Source organism: Dipodomys ordii, unplaced genomic scaffold (genome assembly GCF_000151885.1).
Source record: "Dipodomys ordii isolate 6190 unplaced genomic scaffold, Dord_2.0 Scaffold57, whole genome shotgun sequence".
Lineage (NCBI taxonomy): Eukaryota > Metazoa > Chordata > Mammalia > Rodentia > Heteromyidae > Dipodomys > Dipodomys ordii.
In genome coordinates this window covers 11,791,550-11,803,889 of record NW_012267273.1, presented here as the reverse complement: position 1 = coordinate 11,803,889, position 12,340 = coordinate 11,791,550, and the positions used below count along the sequence as shown (strand labels likewise).

Genomic DNA, 12,340 nt, shown 5'->3' with positions numbered 1-12,340 from the left:
GAGACTCTTTTTTTGGGGGGGGGCCTTGAACTCTGGACCTGGGCGCTGTCCCTCAGCTCTTCAGCTCAAGGCTAGCACTCTACCACTTAAGCCACAGTGCCACTTCCGGCTTTTTCTTTTTTGCTTATGTGGTGCTGAGGAATCGAACCCAGGGCCTCAGGCATGCAAGGCAAGCACTCTACCACTGAGCCACCTTCCCAGCCCCTCCATGAGACTCTTATCTCCAACAAACCACTAGAAAACCAAAAGTGGTCCTGTGGCTCAAGTGGTAGAGCCTTGTGCTGAAGAGCTCAGGGACAGCATGCAGGCCCAGAGTTCAAGACCCATGACAACCCAAAAAAAAATTTAAAAAATAGGGCTGGGAGGGTGGCTCAGTGGTAGAGTGCTTGCCTTTCTTGCATGAGGCCCTGGGTTCGACTCCTCAGCACCACATAAACAAAAAGAAAAAAAAGCCGGAAGTGGCGCTGTGGCTCAAGTGGTAGAGTGCTAGCCTTGAGCTGAAGAGCTGAGGGACAGTGCCCAGGCCCAGAGTTCAGGCCCCACAACCGGACCCAAAAAATAAAAAATAAATAGATTGTAGCAAAGGAGAAATTAAGAGGATCAATTTCTATCTACTCTTAGTGAAGGCTATAAATATTTTCCAGGAAAGCAAGACCATACCTTAGTGAAGATTGTACAGGCACTTGGGCAGTTCTGCCATACTAAGGTAGTGAAGCTGTCTGAATTTGCCCACTAGGTGGCAGTGGTAGATCAGATAACTTCACACAGCTTGCCCTTCACTGGAGTTGTTTTGAGTGAAATCAGTTCAGCAAACACACAGAACAGGACCACATTCCTAGCATACTTTGCAAGTCTGTCTTCAGGATAAAGTGAAAGTGTAACGGAGGCTGGAAGAGTGGATGGATATCAGTTGCACATGACAAGGATAGAAAAGGACTCTTGCTGGGTGCCAATGGTTCACATCAGTAATTCTGGCTATTCAGGGGGCTGAGATCTGAGAACTGCAGTTCAAAGCCAGCTTGGAAAGTGGGTGAGTCTCTTCCATGAACCATCAGAAAACTGTAAGTAGAGCTGTGGCTCAAGTGATAGCATGCCAGCCTTGAGTGAAAAAGCTAAGGGACACACTGATGCTGGTGGCTCATACCTGTTAATTCTAGCTACTCAGCAAGCTGAGATCTGAAGATCAGTTTGAAGCCAGCCCCGGGAGGAAAGTCCATGAGCGAAAAACCTAGAGCTGTGGCTCAAGGTCAGTGTCTAGGCCCTGGGTTCAAAGCTCCAGTACTGGCACAAAAAAAATAAGTAAGAAAGTCTAATGAAAGTTTTCATATATGCACACATCAAAATGAGCCCCTTTGTATGATTAATAAACAATAACAAAACTGTTAAAAATAAATGAGACAATGCCCAGACCCTGAGTTATAATCCAAGTACGGGCACAAAATAATTCTTAATAATAGCCGGGCACCGGTGGCTCATGCCTGTAATCCTAGCTACTCAGGAAGCTGAAATCTGAGGATCACAACTCAAGGCCCAACAAAGCAGGAAAGTCCATGAGACTCTCATCTCCAATTAACTACCAGAAAACAGGAAGTGGCTTTGTGGCTCAAGTGCTAGAACACTAGCCTTGAGCTGAAGAGCTCAGGGACAGTGCCCAGGCCCAAAGTTCAAGCCCCATGACCAATCATCATCATCATCATTATCATCATCATTACCATCTTGTTGCCAGAAGCCAGTGGCTCACACCTGTAATCCTAGCTACTCAGGAGGCTGAGATCTGAGGATCCCAATTCAAAGCCAGACTAGGTTGGAAAGTCTCTAAGACTTTTATCTCCAATTAATCACTAGAAAAATGAAAGTAGAGCTGTGGCTCAAATTGGTACTAACCTTGAGTGAAAAAGCTCAAGAACAGAGCCCAGACCCTATGTTCAAGTGCCACAACCAAAAATAATAAAATAAAAATAATCATCGTGTGAGCATCCACAACTTTATCTTGTGTGGGAGAATCCTGAGCATTTAAGCTCACCTAATTGTTCCTGGACTTGGAGTCAAAATTCAGTGTACACTGAATCTTTATACATATATTCTTTTCTTACTGGCATATTCATATTTATTATAGCACTTTTAACAATAATCAAGATATGGAAACAGTGTAGTTGCCCAACAACTAGTTAGTGGAGGAAGAAAACGTAATGTACATATAGTGACAAATAAAATTATGTCATGTATAGAAGGGACAGAATTGGAGATCTTCATTTGAGCAAGATGAGCCAAGCTTGAGATAGGAAAATGTATTTTTGCTTAGATGCAAACCCTAGATCTAAAAGTAACATAACATCATCCTAAAAGATTTATTTTATTATAAAGATGCTGTACAGAAGTGTTACAGTTACATGAGTAAGGTAATGAGTACATTTCTTGTCAAGCATTGTTACCCCCTCCTTTGTTCTCCCACTATCCCTTCCCTCCTCCACCTCCCTCCTTCTTCTTCTCCACCCCCCACATATGGAGGATTTTTTTGGGGGGTCCAGTCGTGGGGCCTGAACTCCAGACCTGGGCACTGTTCCTCAGCTCTTCAGCTCAAGGCTAGCGCTCTACCACTTGAGCCACAATGCCACTTCCGGCTTTTTTTCTGCTTATGTGGTGCTGAGGAATCGAACCCAGGGCTCATGCATGCAAGGCAAGTGCTCTACCACTGAGCCACCTTCCCAGCCCCACATAGGGAGAATTCTATATATCATTGTTGTTCTACACTTCATAGACACCACTGGATCCAGTCCAAACTGGGAAAAAGCCAATGCCCAGCATGGACTTGGTAGGCTGAGAATCAAGTTTATATGAAGTTGTTACATGTTCCGAACTCTTTGCCTTATTTTCATCCATTTCATTGAAAATGTCAGGTTTAGTCATAGCTCTAATTTTTACCTCAAAGTTGTTTTTTTGTTGTTGTTGTTGTTGTTGTTTTTGGGTCCAGTTGTGGGTCCTGAACTTTGGGCCTGGGCACTGTCCTTCAGCTCTTCAACTCAAGACTAGCACTCTACCACTTGAGCCACAGCGCCACTTCCGGCTTTTTTTTTCTTTTGCTTATGTGGTGCTGAGGAATCGAACCCAGGGCCTCATGCATGTAAGGCAAGCGCTCTACCACTGAGCCACCTTCCCAGCCCCTCAAAGTTTTTTAAAAGCCAGGCACCAGTGGCTCACACCTGTAATCCTAGCTACCCAGAAAGCTGAGATCTGAGGATCGCAGTTCAAAGCCAGCTCAGGCAAAGTCCATAAGACTCTTATCTCCAATTAACTACAAAAAACAAAGCCAGAGTGGAGCTGTGGCTCAAGTGGTAGAGCACTAGCCTTCAGCAAAAATGTTCAGGGACAGTGCTCAGGTATTAAATTCAAGCCCAAGCACTGGTATAGGAAAAACAAACCTGGTAAATTCGGAGAGGAGAGGAGAGGAGAGGAGAGGGGAGAGAAGGGGAGAGGAGGTGAAGGAGGGGAGGGGAGGGGAGGGGAGGGGAGGGGAGACACAGGACAAAAGCACACACATCTGGGAGAGCAGATGGGCTCCGACTTGACTGATTTCAGCTCAGCAATCCAAGCTCCATAGGCAATGGGTGGCAGTGAAGGGTAGCTAAGAGGTTAAGAGGTCAGAGCCAGCAGGGGTCAAAGATATTAAAAGCTTTTTTTTTTTAAATTGTACTGGGGTTTGAACTTAGGTCTTTGTACTTATTAGTGGCTGAGCTACACCTCTAGCCCCAAAAGCCAATTACTTCTTTAGTCCCTGGCTCAGGTCTTTCAAAACCAAGGACAGATACTTATTCTATGGTACACAATGTGAAGAAAACCAAAATTACATCATGTCCCTGCGCTGCTTCACGCACTGCAGATGCAGTACTGTGACTCAAGTGGTAGAGTGCTAGTCTTGGGCACAAAGCAGCTCGGGGATAGTGCCTAGGCTGAGTTCAAGCCCCAGGACTGGCAAAGAAAAAAGAAAAAAAAAGTCACAATGTGTACTTGTGTACCCAACTCGAACTTGCGTGGCCTGTTACATAAACTGTCCTCCACTCAGGGACATGGTCTCTCCAACTGCACTTCACTTAGCAATTTTTTTAAATTTAATTTGTGAACACACTGTACAGAGGGGTTACAATTACATGGGTAGGATAATGCGTACATTTCTTACCAAGCATTGCAGCCTCCTCCTTTGGTTTACCCTTCACATCCCTTCCCTGCCCCCCCTCCCCCCCAATTTTTTGTTTCCAATGTGGAGGTAGAAGAGCCCAGGCCACTGGGCTCAAGAAGGCAGAGCTGCATATATTAGATGACCAGGGGGGAGGTCAGAATGTTCCCTAGAAACTGGGGCCTAATCCTCCTGCTTCATGAGGTCTGGGACCCTCTCTGCCCCAACCCCCAACCAGGACTGAGGCTGAATCACAGTGGTGACTTGCACAAACAAGCCATGACCCTCCCTCCAACGCTGGGATCTTACAGCCAGAAGGCCACAGTGACTGCTTTGGGCATATACTACAAAGAAAGCAAGAAGGCTGAGCACTGGTGGCACACACTTGCAATCCTTGCTACTCAGAAGGCTGAGATCCGAGGATCGCAGTTTGAAGCCAACAGGAAAAGTCCATGAGACTCCTCTTACCTCCAATTAACCACCAGAAAACCAGAAGTGGAGCTGTGGTTCAAAATGATAGGGCAGTAGCCTTGAGCAAAAGGAACTCAGAGATGCTCCCCCTCCCTCCTCTCCCCCCCCAAAAAAAAACCCGAAAAGAAAAAAGCAAGAGGTTGCATCTTTTTCATTCATTCTTTATTTACAGCAAAGTACAGAGTATGTGATCTTACTTTGTTTTTGGAAGTGCTAACAATAAAGGTATGGTAGTAAAAAGCAGAAGCAGAAGAGCAAGCATCTTGAAAGAAAAGAAAAGCCCAAGTGTTTACCTAGCTGCTTGACTTGGTTCCTGTGCAGGCCTGGCTGCTCACTCCCTTCCTCTAGATGACGGAGACCCCCATTTCCTGCATCTGCCACCAGGACGGCACAGAACACCCAGAGACAGAAAGTGTGAAAGGGGTCTTCAAGCTTCAGAGCAGTCCCAAGCATGCCCTTTGCAACCTGTCTTCTTCTTCCTTGTCTTGTCTGATGTCAGTAAGCTTCCTCCATTCTGCCTGGAGCCAAGTGCGAAGGGGAAAGGAGGTAGAGAAGGCCCACTGGTCCTTCCATGTGTATTGTCCTATCTGTCAGGACCAACCCCCAGCCTCAACCATCACAGACCTTTCATTCCCTAGCACTGGAATCTTTGACAAGCACACATGAGACTCGGGGCAGTGGAAAACACTTCCCTGCAGAAATACTTCTGTCTTGGGTACTATCATGGATCGAGCTAATTCAAGGGCTGCTAGAAGGCAGGTAATAATACCAACCAACCAACTCAAGCCAACCAGACTTGTGTATCTCCACTTCCTGGTTGCTCTGAGGAGCACACAAGCCTCCAGACCCAGTGGCCTTATAGGGACAGGATCCAGTTCCAAGCCAGGGAGAGGCTGGAACCAACCTCCTCTTGATCATGAAGCAGCCTCGATCAGAAGTATTAGTTCCAAGAACATGTGAGCTGGAGACTCCTCCCTTTGGCCTAGTCTGTACATATCCCTCAGTGTAACCCACTACCTCCCCAGGCCTTGCCCGTCCACCTTCCATCTTTGCTCATTCTAGCTTCAGACTGCCTGAGAATGGGACACTTGGATCAGAAGTTGTTGGATTGTGTGTGAGGCCAGTCTTCTCATGATGAACACTTGGACCATAGACAAGTGAGCAGGGAGGGGAAAGGAGCACCACTGGGTGGCTCTGAAGCCAAGGAATTCCTGTGCACACATGTGACTACTTCACCCTGCTGAGCTCATCTGTGCCCCACCCCCACCCCATAGCTCAGTGCCCCAGAGACAACGGTCATGATTGCTGCCCAAATAATTCTACCCCTGCTTCTCCAGTGGCATCGGAGATCCAGAGGCTCATGAAAGTCAGATCACATTGTAAGAAAGTTCAAACACAGATACACAAGTGGCTAAATCCTAGTTTGCCACAAAGGGGTAGAGCCTCTCATCTACTCCCTGTCCCAGACACAGTGTATCACAGTACTCAGGGCATCACTGCATCCAGGGTCCAACACCACAGACCTTGAACACTTGCCCAAGAACCCTTGCCAAGCTGTCAAGAACTAGTGATGATTTCCCCAAGGGTAGGGGCAGAACAGCTGGAAGCTGTGTCCTAACTTGGAGGGGGCGCTGCTCAGAGATCCTGGAGGCTTGGTCCCAACACCACAGGTAGATGAGGAAGCGGATAAGTAAGTAGAGGCTCAGAGATGAAAAGAATCCATCTTCCAAGGCAGTGGGGTAGACAGCCAAGGCACTAAATGGTTTGGCACCTGGGAGCTTCAAGTATAGTTAAGCATGCTACCCACTGAAAGGCCAAGGCTCTCCTGGGTAGGGAGATGGGCTTCACCTGAGCACAGGGAAGGCCAAGGACCCTATGTCCTCAGGATCCTAACCCAGGCCTGCCCTCCACCCTTAATCTCAGAACTGTACAGGCATGACCATGAAGATGACAGAGACAGGTCCTGAACCACACCCTGCTGAGAAATGGCTTTCAACACAGGTGTCCTCCTCTTCTCCCCACCAAATCTTCCTTCGCTGTCATCATGGGGACACCCCTGCAGAGCCTGTGCCATGGCTTCCTGGCATCCTGGGTGGCAAAGCTCTCGAATACCAGGGTTGACTGTGTGAGTTAGCAAAAACATATTTGGAGACAAACCAGACCCATAAAAGAGAAATCCAGCTGTATGACAAGTCTGAGAGGGAAACTGTTGTGATGAAAGTGACAAGTCTCATTCACTCAAATGGCTCAAGTGGGCTCTGAATAGCACACGAGAGAGCAGTTCTCCAGCGTTCCAGCCACCACAGCCACAGTGACATAATTCAAAGTGGGACTTTGCCAAGTGCTAGGATGGTCACGACAGACATGACAATCTCTGGCTCTTCCCCAGCAAGACACTTAGACTTGGGGGGGGGGGGGGGAGAGCGCGCAGGGGCAAGGGGCAAGGGAGAATCTCATCTGCCCTGTCTCTCACTTGGTCCTTCAGTTCCTCCAGCCCTCCACCAACATTCTAGGAGTTTGAGCTTCCTCTAGACAAGGAGTTTCCACTATGAGGAAGTTCCATGTCTAGTTGAGTGTTTTCTACCCATGATTCTAACTCAGGTAGCCATGATTTAATATCTTCCTTTTAAATACTTTGTTTCGGCCTGTCCCTTGTGACCTGGCAGCAGCCATATTCGTGTAATGATATTATTAAAGAAATGGCCCTGGCCCTGCTGCTGTGAGGAAGAATGCTAGGGTGACAGGTGTACACTGTCATTTGCACACCAAAAGGGAGTAACACCTACTGTCCCTCCATGAGAAGAACTCCCTGGCAATGCCATGAGCGGATGCTAGCAGTCCTTTGGTCCATTACAGAGATCCTCAACCAAAGCCCGGACAGTGAAGGACAACTCTGTTCCCCAATGAAGCTCACAGGGGCTTCCTTGGAAGGCGCAGGACCAGAGCTTCAGATACTCCAACAGGCAGTACCTCATTCTTTTTGAGTTAGGAAAATGACTCCTCAAAAAAAAAAACAAAAAACAAAAAACAAAACATCCCCAAGGGCAGCTCTGGATTTCTGGACTCAGAAGAGGCAGGATTAAGGAGTCTTGAAGCCATCCAAACAAACCAAGTCGGATGAAGTAGCGCAAGAAGAATTGCAGACTTGCTCTCCTCAGTGGGCCTCTTCCCTGAGTTTGATTTGAGTTGAGATCTTACCTAATGTCAACCCAAAAAAAGAAAGCAAGAGTATCTCTCATCCACACATGAAGCAGCTCTATCTAGCTCCAAGGAGGCAACATGGGATGGGAGGCAACTGAGGGCTTCTAATCCCATTCTCATCAAGCCCCCCGGGAACTGACAGTCATGGAACATCAGCTGCCCTCTTCCACTCCCTGTCTCTCCAGATGCCTGAGCTGGGCCCCCAATGGAGCACAGGAGCCACTCATCTCAGTGGACCTCCAAATCTAGGCCCAACATACAAGCACAGGCCCCTGCTGAATACTTACGGCAAACAGCTTTACAGTATTTGTACATTTACACAAAAATAGATCCTTTTATATATATATATATATGTATATATATATATGTATGTATGTGTGTGTATGCATGTATTTATAACTGGTTACACGTTGGATTCATAATTAGGCATCACCAGTAGTAGTTGGCACGGTCCATCATTAAGCTCAGGGTTAAGTTCTGTTTGATTCGCTGTTCAAAAGTACAAAAAGGGGGTTTGGAAATCAAGGCATTTCATCTCTGGTGTTTTCTTAAATACGGTCATGTCATAGGAAAAGGTATGTACAGATGAATGATGCCTTCTGGCCCCTCCTGTTTCTTGGAGCTAAGGGCTGGGGTCGGAAGAAGACAAGGGTCAATGCGGCCGGCTGCTGGACTCTGATGCCTGCCTCTTGCGTGAAGGGGTGTAGCCGTTGAGACAGCCATTGGTCTGCCGCTTCGAGAGCCCTCCGTTGAGGATGTCCTGGATATGCTGCACAATGAGGTTGATGGCCACTGTGGGACAGAGACCAGCAGCGTTAGAGTACAAAGGGAGGGGTAGGGATACACATGCAGGGCTGTGAACACAGAAGTCAAGTACACAGGAACCAGAGACAGACATCTCCTAGGAAGTAGCCACTACTCAAGGGCAAGACATACACCATCCCTGTGCCTGGGGCTGGGCTAATACAATCTCCCTTGTGGAAGAACTCTTAACACGTAATGCTTAATTAATGGGCATCCTACCAAGAGACTATCAACCAGAATTCCCACCAGATAAAGCAATCAACCGAAACCCTACAGATGACCAGCTATGGTTGTGACACCACTCTAAGGAACCTACCAGCTCATTTCAAAATGGGAAACCTCATGCAAGGCCCTCTCCTCCCACAAAAAGTTCAAAGTAGGGCTGCTTTATAAAAGCATCATCAGGGGCTGGGAAGGTGGCTCAGTGGTAGAGCGCTTGCCTTGCATGCCTGAGGCCCTGGGTTCGATTCCTCAGCACCACATAAGAAAAAAGCCAGAAGTGGCGCTGTGGCTCAAGTGGCAGAGCGCTAGCCTTGAGCTGAGGGACAGCACCCAGGCCCAGAGTTAGGCCCCACAACTGGACCCAAAAAAAAAAAAAAAAAAAGCATCACCAGAAATTAACTATATACCTCAATCAACTGACCAATGTTCACATCACCAACTATGGAACAAACACCAAGTGCTTTCAGATATAATAAACAAAGACACAGCACAGTATTGCTCCTGTGGCATTATATACCCAAATTGTATGACCTGAATCTGATCACTAGGATGTAAGGGGCAGATCCAAAGTAAGGGTCACCAACCAACAATAGACCTGTGCTCTCAAAAGTGTCTCTATCAGCTGGGCACTGGTGCCTCATACCTGTAATGTTAGCTATTCCTGAGGCTTAAATCAAGGTTCAAAGCCAGCCAGAACAGGAATGTCTGTGAGAGTCTTATACCCAATTAAGCACCAAAAAAGCCATAAACAGAGCTGTGGCTCAATGCATGGTAAAGGGCTAGCCTTGAGAAAAAAGTCCGGGGACATGGTCTAGGAATGTAGTTTAGTGGTAGAGTGCTCGCTTAGCATGCATGAAGCCTGGGTTTGATTCCTCAGTACCACATAAACAAAAAATAAATAAGAAAAATAAAATTAAAAGAAAAAACAAATGTCAGACAGTGTTTAGACCCTGAGTTCAAGCCCCAGGACCAGAGCATCCAAAAAAACATGGTGAAATAGTTATCACTGTGAGAACTCAGAAATCCCTTTTCTTTTTTTCCTTTTCTTGTTGTTTCTGGGGTTGCACTCAAGGTCTGGGCACTGTCCTTGAGCTTTTTTCTGCTCAAAGCTATCAAGTCACAGCTCTACTTCCAACTTCTTGGTGATTAATTCTCAGATCTCATCTGCCTAGGATTACAGACAAACCACCAGCAATACCCTTTTCTTAAAAGGAAGAAATATGAAAGGAATTATAGGAAGAATAAAAAGACAAGATCCAGTCTCATCTTACAGATCAACTCTGCCACATTATATCAGGAAGTTTGGAAATACACTGGCCAGACAAGCCAAAACACATAAATGCCTACAACCAATCATTTCCTTTTCAGGATCTACCATGTTGGCAGATTATAAGGAAGAATTCCACTTTTGCTGAAGAGCATGATGAAAACAAGGTACTCAAATATTATTGATGAAGGGTGATATCTGAAGGCAGTCTGTAACAGTCTCTCGGTGTGAGAGAATTGTTCTGTGCCAACATTTACAGGTGCCTAGACAACCTCTCCCCAACATCAGAGATGCAGGTAGGAATGCTTCTCTGACTCAGACACAGACTACAGATCTCTGTTCGGTCACATCCTGCCCAAACTAACACTGACAAATGCTAAAAGTTTCCCTCCACAAGAGATATCCAACTGGGACTCACCAAGATTGTCTGCACCTCTTGGAATGATCACATCAGCGTATTTCTTTGTCTGGAAAAAGATAATTATAATGCATTAATAGAGGAACTCAGAAAAAAACTGTTCCAAGGCTGCCTCAAAGGGATATGAGGGAGGATGCGACTCAGCTCAAGGTTTTGAGTGTAATATTGTTTACAATGTCGTGGGAAAGAGTCTCAAAATGCAGGAAGCCCAAGAAGGAAAGTGGTTTGTTTACAGGGATATGAATGGAAGAAGGGAGACTGAATGAAATGAGGAAAGAGGACTTTTATGTGACAGGGAAGGGAAGGGGGTTGCTCCACTGAGCACTTTGTCCACAACCAATTTGCAACTCAATTCTGAATTAAGTACCCAGAACTCTACTTTATCCAGATTATAATAAAGCAGTTTGAGTTCTTGTTATTAATGTTTAATCTACACAGAAAATATCCAAAACCAAACATATGTGTCCAACATTAAGGAAAACGAGTTTAAAAAAACTCAAACTCTAGAGAATGCTGAAGGGATAAGATTAATCAACATGCATTGTGTTCATAAATGCTTTGTTGAATGGCAATTCCTTTGTACAACTACCTAAATAAAGTTTTTTTAAAATAAATCTTAAAAATGAAAAGAAATTTGAGATCCATGCTCAGGGCCAGTGGCTCACTCCTTGTAGTCCTAGCTACTCAGGAGGCTAAAATATGAAAATTACAGTTCAAAGCCAGTCCAGCTCAAGGCTAGCAGTCTACCACTTCAGCCAAGGTGCTACTTTCTTTCGGCTTTTTCCGCTTCTGTGCTGCTGAGGAATCAAACCCAAGACCTCATGCATGAATGTGGCTCTACCACTGAGCCACCTTCCCAGTCCCAGGCAGAAAAGGTCTGAAAGACTCTTTAATTATCACAAAAAGCCAGAAGTGGAGCTAAGGCTCAAACAGCAGAGTACTAGCCTTGAGGAAAAAAGCTCAAGGACAGTGCCCAGGCCCTGAGTTTAAGCCCCAGGACTGACTTTTCAGTGTGCAAATTGACACAGTTCCCTCCAAGCCCAGGGATAAAGACAGAAAAAATAATCCCTACTGATAACTATTTTCCTGGACTCTATTATTACAATATTTAAAAATAGTAAAAACCATAATTAGACATACTCTATAGTTTCTGTTTTTGCATTGCTTGTTTCCATTTCTGTGGACCCTTCTACAAATAGCTACATCCTGATTCTGACTTGAGTTTAGCCTACCACCACCTGTATAACCAACCCACAAATCTAGTATATGTGAGCATCTGTACCACAAGCACCCCAGCTTGACTTCTGGGAACATATATTAGGTCCCATTTCCTGGTTTTCATGGGACTGAGCAGGTCTTCACTCAGCCAAGAGTGGCTGGACAGTGGGAAACATCAAAAAAGGCCAAGAAAACACTTGCCTGAGTTTCAGCACCATTAACGGCTTAGGGAATGACCAGTTAACTCTGACCCAATGAAACATTCACTTCTTGTTCTTAATAGGAAGTTTTAAAAGGAGCAGGAAGGACCTTAGATAGGTAAATAGACAAAGGATTTCACAGTTCCCAGCTTCCGTTTTCCTCTTAGCAGGAACCTAATCTTGTAACCCAATTCTTGCCAGGGCAGCGAAAAGGGCAGTAAGGCTACTCAGGCAAAGTATACTTATCCTTGAATGGAAACAGAAAGTGTAGTTGGACAAACACCTTCTGACAGACATCTTATTCAGAAGAGAATGGCAGCAGGCATTCAATATTAGCATGAAGAGAGAAGTTCCCATAGCCAGTCTTA

The 12,340-nt window shown here is 45.8% G+C and overlaps 1 protein-coding gene across 1 annotated transcript in view; it reads right to left on the bottom strand.

The window, feature by feature from the left end:
* Window positions 1-8,201: 8,201 nt before the first annotated feature.
* The window catches only part of Uck2 (uridine-cytidine kinase 2), a 73,991-nt gene continuing 69,852 nt past the window's right edge, over window positions 8,202-12,340 (bottom strand). The window contains exons 6-7 of the mRNA XM_013021830.1: window positions 10,555-10,603; window positions 8,202-8,635 (exon numbers count right to left, since the gene is read on the bottom strand). Coding sequence (XP_012877284.1) covers window positions 8,496-8,635; window positions 10,555-10,603 — 189 coding nt within the window. The 3' untranslated portion in view covers window positions 8,202-8,495. The remainder of the gene's footprint in view (window positions 8,636-10,554; window positions 10,604-12,340) is intronic.